General features: G+C 36.7%; 1 protein-coding gene across 1 annotated transcript in view; it reads right to left on the reverse strand.

Moving 5' to 3' along the window:
• The window catches only part of RB1 (RB transcriptional corepressor 1), a 177317-nt gene that overhangs the window by 130502 nt on the left and 25985 nt on the right, over positions 1-20830 (reverse strand). Inside the window, exons 3-4 of the mRNA XM_010363858.2 lie at positions 3711-3826; positions 854-973 (exon numbers count right to left, since the gene is read on the reverse strand). Of these exons, the coding sequence (XP_010362160.1) occupies positions 854-973; positions 3711-3826 (236 nt within the window). The remainder of the gene's footprint in view (positions 1-853; positions 974-3710; positions 3827-20830) is intronic.

The following is a 20830-nucleotide window of genomic DNA, read 5'->3' on the forward strand; positions in this document are numbered from 1 at the left end:
GACATTCCTTCAAAAGCCCTAGACCTTTGAGTTTTTTCTCTATTTTTTCTCATCCTCCACCACAGTTGTGAAGTTTTAGTGATCAAAAAAGAAAAAGGGGGAGAAAAATAGAGTCATCCTCCTAAGGAGATACTTCTTTCCACCTCTATCTCCATCCTCATTCTCTCCAGAATAGGGACATGCTTCTTTTACCCTTCTCCCTTTACCATACTATTACAAATTGCTTATTTAGCTAACACAGTAACTTTCATATTCTCTTAACCGCAAATGGAACGAGCCTCAAAACAAACATGATAACAGACCTATGCCAAATTAAGGGCTGAAATATTTGGGGTAGGAGACTACAGTTTTGATGAAAAGTATAGAAAAACTTAACCTAAGCATATTCATTATGCTCCTACTTGAACTGTAATGGAAAAAGTCTTCTAAGCCACCATTGGGAGTACAAATCGTTACTTCATAATATAGGTCACATACACCTTCCATTGCCAGTGTTTTCTCATTGCAAACTAAATAACACTATTAGGAAGAAGTTTAAATTTATGTCACCATTCTATTCAGAACTAGAAGTTTTCTGGCAGAGAAGGCTAAAATGGGAGATAAGCTTAAAGTTTTTGAAAACAAATGGAAGACATGAAAGGATAATAAAATGGTTAATTTTGCAGGAAGCATTCAGAATGCATATTACTGGATAAATACGAAAGCTAAGAATTAATAAGGTCACATGAAAAGGGACAAGTTTAAGAAGTAATACTTACTAACTTTACTAAATGTGTTAAATAATTCCCAGAATCTAATTATGAACAATGACATAAAAAATCAGAGTATAACCCTAATAAAATGTTTACTTTACCTTTCCAATTTGCTGAAGAGTGCAAACAATACATCATACTTCTTCAATAGTCTTGACATAGCATTATCAACTTTGGTACTGGTATCAATTTCCTTTAGTAAGTTAAAGAATTTATGGACACTACAAAGGAAAGAATAGAAAAAAGTAAATCAGTAACCTTAAAAATTTATGTTATTTTGTTTTCAAATCATAGATATTTCAATTCAAAAGATTATTAGCTCTACATCAAATCACTACTATATCCTTTGGAAGGAATTACTTTTTGCAAAAACAATTAGCCTTCAACTTACACCTCTATTATCTATATACCTACGCTTATATCTATTTATCATTGAGAATATAAGAAAATGAAGGGTCATGAAGAGATATGCGTATATTTATTCTGTACCTGTCTATATGTTTTAAAAAACATGAGTTCACATCCATTTATCCAATTCCAATATAAAACCATATGCTTCATTTTAGTGTTTCCCTTTCTATATTTGTAACTCTTCTTTGACAGTGGGAAACCTGGAACCCATTCATCCTCAGTTTACTTACTCATTTAATCAATCCCCCTGTAAGTAATCATCTTCCATCTCCAAAGCCACCCCCTCCCCCATGTGGACACGTTTCTGTTCTTCTCAGAACCGACTCCTAGTTTTGGACTTATCCCACCCCTTAGCATAGACACTTCCTCACCATGGTAGGGCTCCGACTCCCCACAGCAGGCTGCTCTCCTCACCTCACTTGTGCTCTGACTCCCTGCACCGGTTGCCTGCACACCCTGCTTAGTCTCTGACACTGCACACCAAGCAGCCACATCAGGTTGCCCCCACATAAAGGATGCCCTCCTCACCCTACTTTGAATCTAACATCCTGCTCTGGGCCCTGTGGCACCAGGGATGCACACCAAAATGCATACTTTATTTGTCCGACCAATGATTTTAGAATTGAATTGTTTTTGGAAAAGCAAAGTTGGTTTTAAAAATTTAAGCAGTTTAAATAATAACTTTAAATCATCCTTTGTTACTGTTTTCCATAAAAATTAACCTATTTGAAACATCAATATATACATTTTCCAACAGGATATTAAAGATAGCAACCGTCAACTACATCTCACATGCTAATTTCTAATCATGAAGTTTGTATAAGGAATTATACCAAAGCAGCTAACTGAACCAAAAGATAGTCACCTGACCCATCCATAGGCTGTCCAGCAACCAATGAGTTACAGCCCTCACTCAAAAAAATGGGCTGGACCAATCAGACACTTATCTTAAGAACTGGGAAAATAAAAGCTTCAGCTAATCAGTAGGGGAACCAAAAGGTTATTAAAGTTCCCATGATACAGAAAGGAATGGGGAAGCCAGAACAAGCTATGTGAAAAAGCAAATAAAGAAAGAGTAGAAATGACAAAGAATAGAAGATCAGACTGCTGACATAGAAGATCAGACTGCTGATTAGAAAAGAGAAAGGAGGCGGGGCGCGGTGGCTCAAGCCTGTAATCCCAGCACTTTGGCAGGCCGAGACGGGCGGATCACGAGGTCAGGAGATCAAGACCATCCTGGCTAACACGGTGAAACCCCGTCTCTACTAAAAAATACAAAAAACTAGCCGGGCGAGGTGGTGGGCTCCTGTAGTCCCAGCTACCCGGGAGGCTGAGGCAGGAGAATGGCGTGAACCCGGGAGGTGGAGCTTGCAGTGAGCTGAGATCCGGCCACTGCACTCCAGCCTGGGCGACAGAGCCAGACTCCGTCTCAAAAAAAAAAAAAAGAAAAGAAAAGAAAAGAAAAGAGAGAGGAATAAATGTGCAGATATATCCAGAGAAAAAAAAATCTGCCTCAGAATAGCATTTATTAAAGAACTACTCTCAGCTCCAGTTTTTTTTTTTTTTTTTTGAGGTATATGGGAATACCTGTCCTGAGATTACCATGAAAACTGAATTGTTTCAACAAAGCCTTTTTTCTAGGGGAAACTTAAGGGAAGAAAAGAAGGAAAGGACAGAAGCAGTGAGTGCCTGCGGTGTTGCAGGTATTGACTCTACGAACTATTTATGTTATTTCTGTTATTTTGTATATTTATGAATAAGCAAGGCCTTTGTTTCCACATTTTATTTAGATATAGCAAAAAAAGTATTTCAAAAATGCAACAATTCAATCTATCTCATTTAAAGAAAATATCAATTATGTTTAATTCTAGATGTCTTTGTTCAAGGAGAAACATAATTACCTATTTGGTAAAAATATATACTGTTGCATTTTTGTAAATATGTTGCAAAGAAAATGACTGAAAGTCTTGGATACTTTCTGAAGATAAAGTTCATACATTATTGAAAACACATTAATAAACTCTTCTTATGAGGCTTATAAACTCAACAACAAACACCTATTAAGTAATTACTGGCTCAAGTATTGTAGCATGTTCAAATCAATATATAATCTGAAAAAATGCATTTAATTATAACATTCTCTATGTTAAAACAATCTTAGGCTTTAATAAATCTTACCTAAATTCCTTTAAGATAAACTCAAACTACTTATATAAGGTTTTAACATAAAACAAGCCTATTTACAAATCCTTGCTTTTCTATTCACTTTATTAACAGCCACAATTAAGAAAGCTTACACATGAATAGTGAGAGACACAATGAAAATTTTTCCAGGACACAAACTGCTACATCTTAAAGAAATACAGCATAAATACACTTTCATAATGGCTCCATGAGAGAACGGCAGCAGTTCACTATTTGGCCCAAGTTCTTTATGTTTTACTTAATTTTAGCATTTCTCACTAATTCACTAAAGTCTATTAAAAGGAAAGTCCAGAATTAGTTTCCTTTTATGGCAGAGGCTTATATTTATACAAGAAACTTTACCTGATTTCTATGTTTTTCTGTAGCTCAGTAAAAGTGAATGGCATCTCATCTAGGTCAACCGCTGCAATAAAGATACAGATTCCCCACAGTTCCTTTTTCTTTTGAATATAACCTCCCTGGGAACAAAAAATAAAGATCAAATATTTCATTAAATAATTCACACACTGGATACTGCATTAAAACTGTATTATAACTGATTTTTTCTTACTCAGCATACAAAATGAAATGTTTGTAATACTGTATATTTGTAACACATCCTTCTGATGGCATATATTTGAAAGGATTTCATTTCACACTAATAACAGACATTCGAATTTTATATTATAAGGCAAAAAAGTACTAGAAAGATCAAAAAATTAAATAAGTTACTGTGGAAACTTTAGGGGTCAGTCAACTCCTCAAAATAGTTTCATTTTTCAATAATCCAATGTCATCGAAGCCAAGTTAAGAGATTTAGAGTCCATAACATATAATTTGTTTGAAAAAAACAAGCCCACATTGTTTTTGTTTGTTTGAGACGAGTCTCGCTCAGTAGTCCAGGCTGGAGTGCAGTGGCGCGATCTCGGCTCACTGCAAGCTCCGCCTCCCGGGTTCACGCCATTCTCTGGCCTCAGCCTCCCCAGTAGCTGGGACTACAGACGCCCGCCACCACGCCCAGCTAATTTTTTGCATTTTTAGTAGAGATGGGGTTTCACCGTGTTAGCCAGGATGGTCTCAATCTCCTGACCTCGTGATCCGCCTGCCTCAGCCTCCCAAAGTGCTGGGATTACAGGCGTGAGCCACCACGCCCGGCCAACAAGCCCACATTCTTATTCGCTTATTCTTTCCTTGCTCTATTCATTCATTCCTTTTGTCAATTTATTTATTCAAGTATTTTTTAACCTGTAATAGGTTTCATGTTTCAGTTCCTTAACTGCCTTCTTTGTAAAATCAAAATAATAATATGTACTCCATTTTGTAAGAATTAAATGAAATTATATTTATAAAGCCTTTGGCATAGTATACAGTATACAGTCAGTTCTTAATGATTGACAGCTATCATTATCACTAGAGTACTTTTTCATTATCTTTAGAGCACGTTTTTCCCCACAATATATACCACCCTTAAATATTACATTTTATGGGTAAAATTTGGATTATATTAAGTTGGAAACAAAAGAAATGTCAAATTAATGTTCATTAAATACTCTGTCGCCCAGGCTGGAGTGCAGCGGCCGGATCTCAGCTCACTGCAAGCTCCGCCTCCCGGGTTTACGCCATTCTCCTGCCTCAGCCTCCCGAGTAGCTGGGACTACAGGCGCCCGCCACCTCGCCCGGCTAGTTTTTGTATTTTTTAGTAGAGACGGGGTTTCACCGTGTTAGCCAGGACGGTCTCGATCTCCTGACCTCCTGATCCGCCCGTCTCGGCCTCCCAAAGTGCTGGGATTACAGGCTTGAGCCACCGCGCCCGGCTAATTACTCTTAACTGGAGATTACAATAGAGCTAAAAAGCATGTAATATGATTTTACATTATTTTGAAATATCAATTATATAAAAGCTTTGGGATAAGTGAGTTGTTCTGGATTACCAAATTTTACAGGTAATTAAATGTTTACCACCATCCAACTCTAAACTTTTTCTTAATTTTAACTACTTGGGATGTAAATATTTTACAACTTAAATTATAATTATACACCACTAGAATAGTTAAAATGTAAAAGACTGACAATATTAGGGGACAGTGAGGATGTAGTGCAATGGAACACTTAAACACCACTGGTGAAAATGTAAAATGGCACAATCATTTTGGAAAACAAATTTGGAAGTTCTTATAAAGTTAAATATGCACTTTCCATAACACTTAGGAATTCTACTCCCAGATATTCATACCCAAGAGAAATGAAAACATTATATGTGAATGTCCATAGCAGCTTCAGTCATACTGGCCAAAAACTACAAAAACCCAAATATCAAAAAAAAGAAGTGCATGGATAAATAAATTGGGGTATATCCCTACAATGGAATGTTATTTGACAATCAAAAGGAAATGTCCTAATATATATAACAACATAGATAAATCTCAAAATTATTACACTGAGAAAAAGCCAGACTCAAAAGGATGCACTGCATAATTCCTTTCATATGAAATTCTAGAAAAGGCAAAACCAATCTTTAAAGTCAAAAAGTAGATCAGTAGTTGCCTGCAGAACAGAGGGGAGGTGTTGGGAAATGACTGCAAAGGGGAATGAAAGAACTTTCTGGAGTGATCCAAAAGTTCTATATCTTACTGGTGGTGATTATATGAGTGAATATGTCTGTTAAAATGTATTGAACTGTGCACTTAAAATGGACATATTTTGTGTATGTAAATTATACCTCAATAAATCTGATTTTGCAACTATGTTACATACTTACTATTTCTGAAACTGAAGATACAAAGTATATACTGCTTCATGGTTTTGATGACTAATTAAGAATATATATTTTAATAAAATGAACAAAAATCAACTTCTGCATTTGTGTTTATGTTAATATGGTCAATTTCTTGGGCACTAATAAGATGTCAAAGGTTGTTTGTCTCTTTAATAAATAACCCCAACTACCATAGTCTTTAAATTTTTATGCTTATTTCTTACCATTTTGGTTTGCTTCTTTGCACTCAGGCAATAACTGCTCTCAATATATGTCCTTTCATCAATTCCAGCCTTTTTTTTTCTCTCTCTCTCTCTTTTAAAGATTAAAACATGAAGTGAAAGTTGCTAAAATTTAGTATGTTGTTTATTCATTTTTTTAAAACAGCAAATTTTATTAGGACATTTAGTAGCCAAAACAATTAAATACAGGATCATCTGATATGACAAAATGCATAAGTGAAATGTTCTACAAGTAGGTTCTGATTTTTAAGGACCTTAAGAACTTTCCTATGAGCAAAATGTGACCTTTATTTCAGATGCAGCTTGTGTTTTACTTCCTTAAGAAGTATATTTCAAGGAACAGAAGTTTTTAATTTTGATTAAGCTCAATTTATTCATTTTTTTCTTTTATGGTTATGTTTTCAGTGGTAGGTATCTATGAAATCTTTGACTAACCCAAGCTCATTAAGACTTTCTCCTATGTCATCTTCTAGAGTTTAGTTCTATGCTTCATTTCTGGTTAGTTTTTATATGGTGTGAGATAAGGATTGAAGTTCATTTTCTGCATTGGGATACCCAATTGCTCCAGCATTATTTGTTCAGAAGAATATCCTTCCTCCAATACCCTTTGCATCTCTGTAGAAAATGAACTTACAATAATATATATATGTGGGTCTACTTCTGGATTATCTGTTCAGTTCCATTGATTTACTTGTCCTTTTTCACCAGTATCATAACGTCTTCATTACTGTAGTTTAAATATTTTGTTCATTTTTAGTTGAGTTTGATTCAAAATTTTTCAATCTAAAAAAGTCACTGGATTCACCTCTCATCATACAGATTAAAAATTAAAGACTAGAAGATGGCCGAATAGGAACAGCTCCAGTCTACAACTCCCAGCGTGAGTGACACAGAAGATGGGTGATTTCTGCATTTCCAACTGGGGTACTGGGTTCATCCCACTGGGGCTTGTCAGTGGGTGCAGGACAGTGGGTGCAGCTCACTGAGTGTGAGCTGAAGCAAGGAGAGGCATCGCCTCACCTGGGAAGCACAAGGGATCAGGGAATTCCCATTCCTAGCCAAGGGAAACTGGAAAATCAGGTCACTCCCACCCTAATATTGTGCTTTTCCAACAGTCTTAGCAAACAGCACACCAGGAGATTATATCCTGTGCCTGGCTCAGAGGGTCTCATGCCCACGGAGCCTCACTCATTGCTAGCACAGCAGTCTGAGATCAAACTGCCAGGCGGCAGTGAGACTGGGGGAGGGGCGCCTGCCATTGCTGAGGCTTGAGTAGGTAAACAAAGCAGCCTGGAAGCTCGAACTGGGTGGAGCCCACCACAGCTCAAGGAGGCCTGCCCACCTCTATAGACTCCACCTCTGAGGGCTGGGCATAGCCAAACAAAAGGCAGCAGAAACCTCTGCAAACTTAAATGTCCCTGTCTGACAGCTCTGAAGAGAGTAGTGGTTCTCCTAGCATGGAGTTTGAGATCTGAGAACGGACAGACTGCCTCCTCAAGTGGGTCCCTGACCCCCGAGTAGCCTAACTGGGAGACATCCCCCAGTAGGGGCAGACTGACACCCCACATGGCCAGGTACGCCTCTCAGACGAAGCTCCCAGAGGAATGATTAGGCAGCAACATCTGCTGTTCAGCAATATTCGCTGTTCTGCAGCCTCCACTGGTGATACCCAGGCAAATAGGGTCTGGAGTGGACCTCCAGCAAACTCCAACAGACCTGCAGTGAGGGTCCTGACTCTTAGAAGGAAAACTAATACACAGAAATGACAGCCACACCAAAACCCCATCTGTATGTCACCATCATCAAAGACCAAAAGTATATAAAACCACAAAGATGGGGAAAAAACAGAGTAGAAGAGCTGAAAGTTGTAAAAATCAGAATGCCTCTCTGCCTCCAAAGGAACGCAGCTCCTCGCCAGCAACGGAACAAAGCTGGATAGAGAATGACTTTGTCGAGTTGAGAGCAGAAGGTTTCAGACGATCAAACTTTCCTAGCTAAAGGAGGAAGTTTGAACCCATCTCAAAGAAGCTAAAAACCTTGAAAAATGATTTGATGAATGGCTAACTAGAATAATCAGTGTAAAGAAGTCCTTAAATGACCTGATGGAGCTGAAAACGATGGCACAAGAACTATGTGACGAATGCACAAGCTTCAGTAGCCGATTTCATCAAGTGGAAGAAAGGTTATTAGTGATTGAGGATCAAATGAATGAAATGAAGCAAGAAGAGAAGTTTAGAGAAAAAAGAGTAAAAAGAAACAAACAAAGCCTCCAAGAAATATGGGACTATGTGAAAAGACCAAATCTACATCTGACTGGTGTACCTAAAAGTGACAGAGAGAATGGAACCAAATTGGAAAACACTCTGCAGGATAATATCCAGGAGAACTTCCCCAACCTAGAAAGGCAGGCCAACATTCAAATTCAGGAAATACAGAGAATGCCAAAAAGATACTCCTCAAGAAGAGCCACTCCAAGACACATAATTGTCAGATTCACCAAAGTTGAAATGAAGGAAAAAATGTTAAGGGCAGCCAGAGAGAAAGGTTGGGTTACACACAAAGGGAAGCCCATCAGACTAACAGTGGATCTCTCAGCAGAAACTCTACAAGCCAGAAGAGAGTGGGGGCCAATATTCAACATTCTTAAAGAAAAGAATTTTCAACTCAGATTTCATATTCAACCAAACTAAGCTTCATAAGTGAAGTAGAAATAAAATCCTTTACAGACAAGCAAATGCTGAGAGATTTTGTCATCACCAGGCCTGCCCTACAAGAGCTCCTGAAGGAAGCACCAAACATGGAAAGGAACAACTGGTAACAGCCACTGCAAAAACATGCCAAATTGTAAAGACCATCGAAGCTAGGAAGAAACTGCATCAACTACCAAGCAAAATAACCAGCTAACATCATAATGACAGGATCAAATTCACACACAACAATATAAACCTTAAAAGTAAATGGGTTAAATGCTCCAATTAAAAGACACAGACTGGCAAATTGGATAGAGTCAAGACCCATCAGTGTGCTGTATTCAGGAGACCTATCTCATGTGCAGAGACACACATAGGCTCAAAATAAAGGAATGGAGAAACATCTACCAAGCAAATGGAGAACAAAAAAAGGCAGGGGTTGCAATCCTAGTCTCTGATAAAACAGACTTTAAACCAACAAAGATCAAAAGAGACAAAGAAGACCACTACATAATGGTAAAGGGATCAATTCAACAAGAAGAGCTAACTATCCTAAATATATATGCACCCAATACAGGAGTACCCAGATTCATAAAGCAAGTCCTTAGAGAACTGCAGAGAGACTTAGACTCACACACAACAATAATGGGAGATTTTAACACCCCACTGTCAACATTAAACAGATCAATGAGACAGAAAGTTAAAAAGGATATCCAGGAATTGAACTCAGCTCTGCACCAAGTGGGCCTAATAGACATCTACAGAATTCTCCACCCTAAATCAATAGAATATACATTCTTCTCAGCATCACATTGCACTTATTCCAAAATTGACCACATAGTTGGAAGTAAAGCACTCCTCAGCAAATGTAAAAGAATAGAAGTTATGACAGTCTCTCAGACCACAGTGCAATCAAACTAGAACTCAGGATTAAGAAACTCACTCAAAACCAGTCAACTACATGGAAACTGAACAACCTGCTCCTGAATGACTACTGGGTACATAACAAAATGAAGGGAGAAATAAAGATGTTCTTTGAAACCAATGAGAACAAAGACACAACATACCAGAATCTCTGGGACACAATTAAAGCAGTGTGTACAGGGAAATTTATAGCACCAAATGCCCACAAGAGAAAGCAGGAAAGATCTAAAATTGACACCCTAACATCACAATTAAAAGAACTAGAGAAGCAAGAGCAAACACATTCAAAAGCTAGCAGAAGGCAAGAAATAACTAAGATCAGAGCAGAACTGAAGGAGATAGAGACACAAAAAAACCCCTTCAAAAAAATAAATGAATCCAGGAGCTGGTTTTTTGAAAAGATCAACAAAATTGATAGACCACTAGCAAGACTAATAAAGAAGAAAAGAAAGAAGAATCAAATAGATGCAATAAAAAATGATAAAGGGGATATTACAACCAATCCCACAGAAATACAAACTACCATCAGAGAATACTATAAGCACCCCTATGCAAATAAACTAGAAAATCTAGAAGAAACGGATAAATTCCTGGACACATACACCCTCCTAAGACTAAACCAGGAAGAAGTTGAATCCCTGAATAGACCAATAACAGGCTCTGAAATTGAGGCAATAATTAATAGCCTACCAACCAAAAAAAGTCCAGGACCAGATGGATTCACAGCTGAATTCTACCAGAGGTAAAAGGAGGAGCTGGTACCATTCCTTCTGAAACTATTCCAATCAATAGAAAAAGAGAGAATCCTCCCTAACTCATTTTATGAGGCCAGCATCATCCTGATACCAAAGCCTGGCAGAGACACAACAAAAAAAGAGAATTTTAGACCAATATCCCTGATGAACATCGATGTAAAAATCCTCAGTAAAACACTGGCAAACTGAATCCAGCAGCACATTAAAAAGCTTATCCACCATGACCAAGTGGCCTTCATCCCTGGGATGCAAGGCTGGTTCAACATATGCAAATCAATGAACGTAATCCAGCATATAAACAGAACCAAAGACAAAAACCACATGATTATCTCAACAGATGCAGAAAAGGCCTTTGACAAAATTCAACAGCCCTTCATGCTAAAAACTCTCAATAAATTCGGTCTTGATTTTACGTATCTCAAAATAATAAGAGCTATTTATGAGAAACCCACAGTCAATATCATTCTAAATGGGCAAAAACTGGAAGCATTTCCTTTGAAAACTGGCACAAGACAGGGATGCCCTCTCTCACCACTTCCATTCAACATAGTATTGGAACTTCCGGCCAGGGCAATCAGGCAGGAGAAAGAAATAAAGGGTATTCAATCAGAAAAAGAGGAAGTCAAATTGTCCCTGTTTGCAGATGACATGATTGTATATTTAGAAAATCCCATTGTCTCAGCCCAAAATCTCCTTAAGCTTATAAGTAACTTCAGCAAAGTCTCAGGATACAAAATCAATGTGCAAAAATCACAAGCATTCTTACACACCAATAACAGACAAACAGAGAACCAAATCATGAGTGAACTCCCATTCACAATTGCTTCAAAGAGGATAAAATACCTAGGAAAATGGTAGGAAAATACCATTTTACAAAGGATGTGAAGGACCTCTTCAAGGAGAACTATAAACTCAATGAAATAAAAGAGGACACAAACAAATGGAAGAACATTCCATGCTCATGGATAGAAAGAATCAATATCATGAAAATGGCCATACTGACCAAGGTAATTTATAGATTCAATGCCATCCCCATCAAGCTACCAATCACTTTCTTCACAGAATTGGAAAAAACTGCTTTAAAGTTCATATGGAACCAAAAAAGAGCCCGCATTGCCAAGACAATCCTAAGCCAAAAGAACAAAGCTGGAGGCATCACGATACCTGATTTCAAACTATACTGCAAGGCTACAGTAACCAAAACAGCATGGTACTGGTACCAAAACAGAGATATAGACCAATGGAACAGAACACAGCCCTCAGAAATAATACCACACATCTACAACTATCTGATCTTTGACAAACCTGACAAAAACAAGAAATGGGGAAAGGACTACCTATTTAATAAATGGTGCTGGGAAAACCAGCTAGTCATATGTAGAAAGCTGAAACTGGATCCCTTCCTTAAACCTTATACAAAAATTAATTCAAGATGAATTAAAGACTTAAATGTTAGACCTAAAACCATAAAAACTCTAGAACAAAACCTAGGCAATATCATTCAAGACATAGGCATGGGCAAGGACTTCATGTCTAAAACACCAAAAGCAATGGCAACAAAAGCCAAAATTGACAAATGGGATCTAATTAAACTAAAGAGCTTCTGCACAGCAAAAGAAACTACTATCAGAGTGAACAGGCAACCTACAGAATGGGAGAAAAATTTTGCAATCTACTCATCTGACAAAGGGCTAATATCCAGAATCTACAAAGAACTCAAACAAATTTACAAGAAAAAAACAAACAATCCCATCAAAAAGTGGGCAAAGGATATGAACAGACACTTTTCAAAAGAAGACATTAATGCAGCCAATAGACACATGAAAAAATGCTCATCATCACTGGCCATCAGAGAAACGCAAATCAAAACCACAATGAGATACCATCTCACACTAGTTAGAATGGCAATCATTAAAAAGTACAGAAACAACAGATGCTGGAGAGGATGTGCAGAAATAGGAACACTTTTACGCAGGTGGTGGGAATGTAAACTAGTTCAACCATTGTGGAAGACAGTGTGGTGATTTCTCAAGGATCTATAACTAGAAATACCATTTGACCCAGCCATCTCATTACTGGGTATATACCCAAAGGATTATAAATCATGCTGCTATAAAGACATGCCCACGTATGTTTATTGCAGCATTATTCCCAATAGCAAAGACTTGGAACCAACCCAAATGTCCATCAATGATAGACTGGATTAAGAAAATGTGGCACATACACACCACAGAACACTATGCAGCCATAAAAAAGGATGAGTTCATGTCCTTTGCAGGGACATGGATGAAGCTGGAAACCATCATTCTCAGCAAACTATCGCAAGGACAAAAAACCAAACACTGCATGTTCTCACTCATAAGTGGTAATTGAACAATGAGAACACTTGGACACAGGAAGGGGAACATCACATACCGGGGCCTGTCGTGGGGTGGGGGAAGGGAGGAGGGGGGAGGGATAGCATTAGGAGATATACCTAATGTAAATGACGAGTTAATGAGTGCAGCACACCAACGTGGCACATATATACATATGTAACAAACCTGCATGTTATACACAATGTACCCTAGAACTCAAAGTATAATAAAAAAAAAATAAAAATAAAAGACTAGAGTTAAGACTTAATCAACACAACCAGTTAATTGTCACAGACCCAAAACCCACGTTTCCTACCACTTAATTTAGTAATCTTCCATTTAAAGGTATTTTCTTATTACATTTCTATATTGATATCCTTAACATTTTTGCTATCAAAATCCTTAATCGCATTGCCCCCATCAAGAGTTCTGTCCTCTTAACTAGGGGTCTTAATTTCCATTTTGTTGGGAAGGCTGAAGATGCACATTATCTAAAAAACCTCATATTCTTCTTCACATCAAATCCTTTTTTTTTTTTTTTTTTTTTGAGATGGAGTTTCACTCTTGTTGCTCAGGCTACAGTGCAGTGGCATGATCTCGGCTCACTGCAACCTCTGCTTCCCAGGTTCAAGTGATTCTCCTGCCTCAGCCTCCTCAGTAGCTGGGATTACAGGCATGCCCCACCATGCCCAGCTAATTTTGCGTTTTTAATAGAGATGGGGTTTCACCATGTTGGCCAGGCTGGTCTCACACTCCTGACCGCAGGTGATCCACCTGCCTCAGCCTCCCAAAGTGCTGGGATTACAGGCATGAGCCACCACACCTGGCCCCACATCAAATCATTTCTAATCATCATATATTCTGGTCTTTCTCAAAATATTTCTGCATCTTCATCTATAAATTCCTCTTCTCTTCTGACCTAGACAAATGGATATTCTCCTCCATTCTCAAATTACAACTCTAATACCACCCCTATTCCCTCCCATTTTAGATCACACTGCCTCTCATATCCTTCAAGACCTAGTGTATTAATTCCTTTCTCTGTCTTTTATAACTTCTCTAACAGTTCTCTCTCTCAAAGTTTCCCTTCAGGTACAGGGAAGCTTGCAATATCTGTCTCTCCATCCCTGGACCTTATCAAGCTACTGACTTCACTACACATATACTCCCTCTCACTGTATACACACACCTCTCATTGTTCTCAGTATTCCCACACACACTCACCATACACACTATCAGAGTGCACACACACTGCACACACTGAACATACACCCCTCTTACTACACAAATACTATTTTACTGAGGCTATTCTCTAAGTCCTCAAAAATCTTGGCTTTCTAAAACAAATGGCCTTTTTGGGTTCATCCAGAAAGACCTCTAAGCAGCATCTGACACTGCTGCCATTTTTCTCCTTCAATATACCTCCACACAACTTTTTTCATTAGCTTTTTTAAATGCCCTCACATCCTCATTCTCTTCTCTTTTCCTCTCACAACTTTTTCATGGGGTTTCTCAACCCCATGTGCTTTTTTCCCACCATTCTCTTTTTTCCTCAGCACTCTCATCCACTCCTATAGTCCTCATCATCTCCATATACAGATGGTTCTCATATCTCATTCTGCTTTCCAGCCTGATTCCTCTTTTAAGCTCCAGGCCTCCTTTTCCAACAACAATTTGCAACCTAAAATCTGTAACTGATGTGTTTTCTTGAAAATTCCGATGAAAATTATGAAAAGGACTCAGGATGGCACTTTAAAAATTGTTGAAACAGAAGAAAAGTAATTCTTACCTAGCCAAAACAATTCCCCCCCACCAAAAAAAGAACAAAAACTGGAGGGAAAAAAATGGGCAAAGAACAAGCACTTTGCCAAGAAAAAAACGTACTTTTGACAAACAAAATAATTACCTCAGAAATGGTAAACCTCAGAATAATGTCAATTGAAGGACATTTTGTTAAGGTACATAAAAATCCTTAAAATAGCTGTTTTATAGCTAAGAATTTAACAAGTAAAAATAGAGTTAAATCAAGATTTAGAGTAACAGAATTACATGCCTGCATTGGGGCATTCCATGTGCCCCATAAATGTGTACACTTGATATGTACCCACAAAAATTAAAAATTAAAAAAAGATTTAGTATAATAGATGTTTGAAAAGTTATTTATAATAGCAAAAATAGTAAGAAGAACCTAAAAATCTTAATACAGAATGGTTAAACATATTGTGATAGAGCTATATCATAGAATAATATAAAACCCCAAAACAGTTTCAAGGAATATTAAGAGGATATATAAAAATATCCAACATAGAATGTTAAGAAAAAAATAGCAGAATAAAAAGTTCTGCACATATTTTGATTCCAATTTTGTGAAAAAACAAACAAAAAGAAGAGAAAATGAAAATATATATTAAAATGTTCATGATTATCTTCTATATGGTAGGATTCCTTATTAATCCTACATACATTTTCTAAATTATCTACAATTGTAAAATAGGAGAAAAGTCAATAAAAGTGCTACATTACATAAAGCAGGAGAGAAAAAAATTAGAAATACTCGAAAAAAATCTTTAAATTATCAAAATTTTAATCACATATATTACAGTTTAAATCAAAATCTACACTGAGTACTTGAAGAGAGTACCTATTATACCATCATTTAGTTGAGTTCATTTGAACCAATCTAATGATAACCCCTAATTAGTGACAACTTATACCTGCTTTTTTTTTTTTAACAATGCACGTACTTATAAAAGAGCTCCACCAAGTGGTGACATAAATCATCTTGGAACTATCAGAAAATTACTACTATGCATGCTATCATAACTAACATAAATTTAAGTTGCAGTTTCAAAAGTTAAAAATAATGTTCTATCTAGCTTGCACTTTGTGAAATATGAAAGATGAAAATAAGTCATAAGAAACATGTGCTTTTGTGCTCTATCTCAGGGTCAAAAGATACATCCTTACACATAGTTCATGAGACTATAATAAGTCAGTAGCAGTAGGGTTACATTAAATGAAATATGAAGGTATTACAGAGAACTAGGGGGAAGAGCTGCCTTTATCTTTTACTCCTAGATTTCCTACTTACCTAGGTGATACATAGGAACAAAAGGAATAACATGCTAAGATGCCAGAAAATTTCACCTGTATAATATGAGCTTACAGTAGTCGAGTGTTAAGGACATTCTTGGATGTGCACAGAAGTAAAAGGCAAGAGTGGCAAAGCCAAGAAGAGGAATGTAAAAACTGACCTTACTTGTACTCAATCACATTTTTGAAACAACATGTAGGAGTGAACACCATGTGAATCAGTCACCCAGTTACACAATGCCTTTGTGGGTAAGAAAGTTGATTCTATTCCCAGAAAAATATGTACCTGGCAAATTCAGATTTACCTGGCCATTTGCCCAAAAGTTGAGCACCTGGGACTTCCTCCCTTAAGAACTCTTACAGATCATGCAGTATATGGTCAGAAAAATAAAAATAAATTTGAAAAACTCCTATGGAACTCAGTTCACAAACCTATGTAAGCTCTTAACTGAACTGTGACTTGCTTGCTTGCTCATTTGTCCCTATCTCAACTACTAATATGTAAGCATCCTGAAGGCAGAAAAATTGTATCTAATTCACTACTGTACCCCAAGAGCCTTGTAGTGTCCAGCACTAACACTAACATAGTTCTAAAAAGGAAAAAATAAAAATAATTTTTTTAAAAAAGCTGTGGCAGTAGCTACAGAGTGACTTTTTCTCTGTTTTTTTTTTTTTTTCCTTTTTTTCTCCAATATGCTCAGAGAAACAAGCAGCAACTGAACCACCAAAGTGTAAGTTAAGACTGTTAGTTCCACTATAATTTCTTCAGCTCCCATTCACACATTGATAGCAAACTGGTAAGTATCAATAAGGTTAACACACACACACACACACACACAAAGAATGACATTACAGACCTCATTTTCTGAACAGATGATACATAACCTACCTAGAACTAAGTTTCTGGTCAAGCTCTCTGCTTAGATTATTGAGCTCAAAGCCCAAAAATTATCCATCCAAGAAGGTATAACCATATAGGAAAGAAAACTGCCACCATACTCAAAGGGCTACTAATTGACTTTTCTGCAAAATAGCTACAACACTGATGTCTACTACTCTTGGAAACAAGGTTGAAAACCATTGAGTAAGGAGATTAATTCCTACAACTCAGATCCAATTATATGGATCAACAATATCAACTCCTTTTACCAAATATCACATGTGCTGTTTCAAAAAAGGAAATCACCAACAAACAAATGAGGTGACATTTTTTTCCAGCTTTATGGAGGTACAATTGACAAATGAAAAAGTTTATACTTAAGATGTTCAATGTGATATTTTGATATATCTATACAATAGGAAGTGATTCCATATCCATAGTTTCACTTTCTAGTTTCAGTTTCCCATGGTCAACCATGGTTTGAAAATAGATGAGCAGAGTACCTATTTTGAGAGAAACAGACTACATTCACATAATTTTATTATAGTATCTTGTCATAATTGTTCTATTTTCTTAGTCATAGTTACTAATCTCTTACTGTGGCTAATTTACAAATTAAACTTTAATACAGGTATGTATGTTCAGGATAGGAAAAAACATAGTATATATAGGGTTCAGTACTATCTGTGGATTCAAGCATCTACTGAGGGTCTTGGAACATCCTCTGAGGATAAGGGCGGACTACTGTACTACAGTTAAGCTAATTAACATATCTATCACTTCGCATAGTCACCATTTTGTCTGTGTGTATGTGGTAAGGATACTTAAGATTTCTCTTAGTGAATTTCAAGAATACAAAACATTATTATTAACTATAATCAACGATGCTGTAAATTAAGTGTCCAGAACTACTACTTTTTTTGTTTTTGTTTTTGAGACAGGGTCTCATGACAGGGTCTCACTCTGTCACCCAGACTGGATTGCTATGGCACAATAATAGTCACCGCAGCCTCAACCTCCTGGGTGCTCAAGCACTCCTCCTACCTCAGAGTCCCAAATAGCTGGGACTACAAGTACATGTCACCACCTGCAATTTTTTTTTTTTAATTTTTGGTAGAGATGGGGATCTCCCCATGTTGCCCAAGTTGGTCTCTAACTCTGGCCTCAAGCAATCCTCCTACCTTGGTCTCCAAACATGCTGGGATTATAGGTGTGAGCTGCCACATCTAACCCTTATTCATTTTATAACTGAAAGTTTGTACCCTTTGACAAACATCTCCACATTCTCCCCAGGTCCCCCACCCCTGCTAACCAACTTTTTACTGTTTGTGTTTGACTTTTTAAAGATTCTACATGTAAATGAGATCATGCAGTATTTGTCTTTCTGTGTCTGACTAATACAACATAATGTCCTTTGGGTTCATCCATGTTGCAAATGGCAGGATTTCCTACCTTTTTTAAGGCTGAATAAAATTCCATTATATGTAACAGAGAGTCCTTGACTTACAAAGGTTCAATTTGCGATTTTTCAACTTTACAATGGGTTTGTCATGATCTTAATGCAATTTTAACAAGATTTTTTGACCTACAATGGGTTTATCAGTATATAACCCAATCATTAGTTTATCTGTTCATCAAATGACAGACACTTAGGTTGTTTCCATATCTTTGCAACTGTGAATAATGCTGCAATGAACATGGGAGTGTAGGTATCTCGTCAACACACTGACTTCATTTCCTGTGGATATATACCAAAAGGTAGGATTGCTGAATCATGTGGCAGTTTGAGTTTTAATTTTTTGAGGAGCTTCCATACTGTTTTCCATAAAAGATGTACCAATTTACATTACCACTAACACCGAACAATAGTTCCCTTTTCTTCACATCCTCTCTAATATCTGTTATCTTCTGACTTTTTGAATAATAGCTATGGGTCCTCAGAGTCCTGAGGTGGTGCAGGGTATCACATGGTGAGAGAACTGAGCATGCTAAGATGTTAGCTTGGGATAAAGCGACTGACGCCACTCTCATGAAAACCAATGAATCCATGAATAGATTAATCCATTTATAAAGGCAGAGACCTCAGGACTCAATCACCTCTTAAAGGCCCCATCTTTAATACAACCATATTGGGAATTAAGTTTCAACATGAGTTTTAGAGGGGAAAAACATTCAAACTGTAGCAGATGTCTTTTATTTCTTTTTCTTGCCTAATATTTCTGGCTAGATTTCCAGTACTATGTTGAATGCAAGTGGCAAAGTGAGTATCCTTGTCTTAATCCTGATCTTAGAGGAAAAGATTTTAGGTTTTCCCCATTGAGTATAATGTTAGCTGTGGGCTTATCACATATAACCTTTATTGTGCTGAGGTACATTCCTTTTATACGTAACTTGTTGAGAGTTTTCATCATGAAAGAATGTTAAATTTTGTCAAATTCTTTTTCTGAATCTATTAAGATAATCAATAATTTGTCCTTCATTCTGAAGTGGTATATTATATTTATAGATTTGCATATGTTGAACCATCCTTGCATCCCAGAGATAAATCCCATTTCATCATGATGTATGATCCCTTTAATGTGCTGTTGCTAATATTTTATTGATGATTTTTGCACATATGTTCATCAGGGATATTGACCTATAATTTTCTTCTCTTGTGATATCTTTGCCTGACTTTGGTATCAAGGCAATGCTAGCTAGCCTTGTTAAATGAGTTTGGAAGTGTTTCCTCCTATTCAAATTTTTGAAAAAGTTTGAGGATTGGTATTCTTCTTCAAATGTCTGGTAGAATTCACTAGTGAAGCCATCAGGTCCTGAGGCTTTTCTCTATTGGTAGATTTTTGATTACTGATTCAGTCTCCTTATTTGTTACTGGTCATTCAGATTTTATATTTCTTCATAATTCAGTATTAGCTGGTAGTAAGTGGCAAAAAGTATGTCTCCTTTAGGCCATCCAATTTGTTAGTATATAATTTGTTCACAGTAGTCTCAAGATTCTTTGTATTTCTGTGGTATCAGAAATGCGGTATCATAATGTCTCCTCTTTCATTCCTGATTTTATTTATTTGAATCTTCTTTTCTTATTCTGGCTAAAAGTTTATCAATTTTGTTTATCTTTTCAAAAAAAAACTCTTCATTTTCTTGCTCTTTTCTATGTTTTTCGAGTCTTTCATTTATTTCTGCTGTGATCTTTCTTATCCCTTTCCTTCTATTAATTTTGGGCTTCTTTATTCTTTTTCTAGCTAGTTCCTAGAGATGTAAAGTTAGGTTACTTATCTGAAGTCCTACTGTTTCTTTATGTTGGTGTTTATCACTACAAAATCTCCTGTCAGAACTGTTTTGCTGCATTCCACAAATCTTGATGTGCTATTTTCATTTTCATTTGTATCATATATATATTTTTATAATTTCCATTTTGATTTCTTATTTGACCACTGGTTGTTCAGGAACATGTTTAATTTTCACAAATTTTGTATTTCCCAGTTTTCCTGTTATTTTTGCTTTCTAGTTTTATGCCATTGTGGTCAGGAAAGATGTTCGATATTATCTCAATCTTCTTAAATATATTAATACTTGTTTTATGGCCTAACATATGATTGATTCTGGAGAATGTTCCATGTATGCTCAAGTATAAAGGCATTCTTTCCATGATAGTTGTCAAAATTGGTGTTTCTGAAGGTCAGTCCTACTATTCCACCATCTTGCTGACATCAGCTGTCTAATCATTCTTATTCTACACAATGCTAAAAATTCTCTTAAACTGAAATTTCCATTTTGGGGAATATGT

Source organism: Rhinopithecus roxellana, chromosome 18, assembly GCF_007565055.1.
Source record: "Rhinopithecus roxellana isolate Shanxi Qingling chromosome 18, ASM756505v1, whole genome shotgun sequence".
NCBI lineage: Eukaryota > Metazoa > Chordata > Mammalia > Primates > Cercopithecidae > Rhinopithecus > Rhinopithecus roxellana.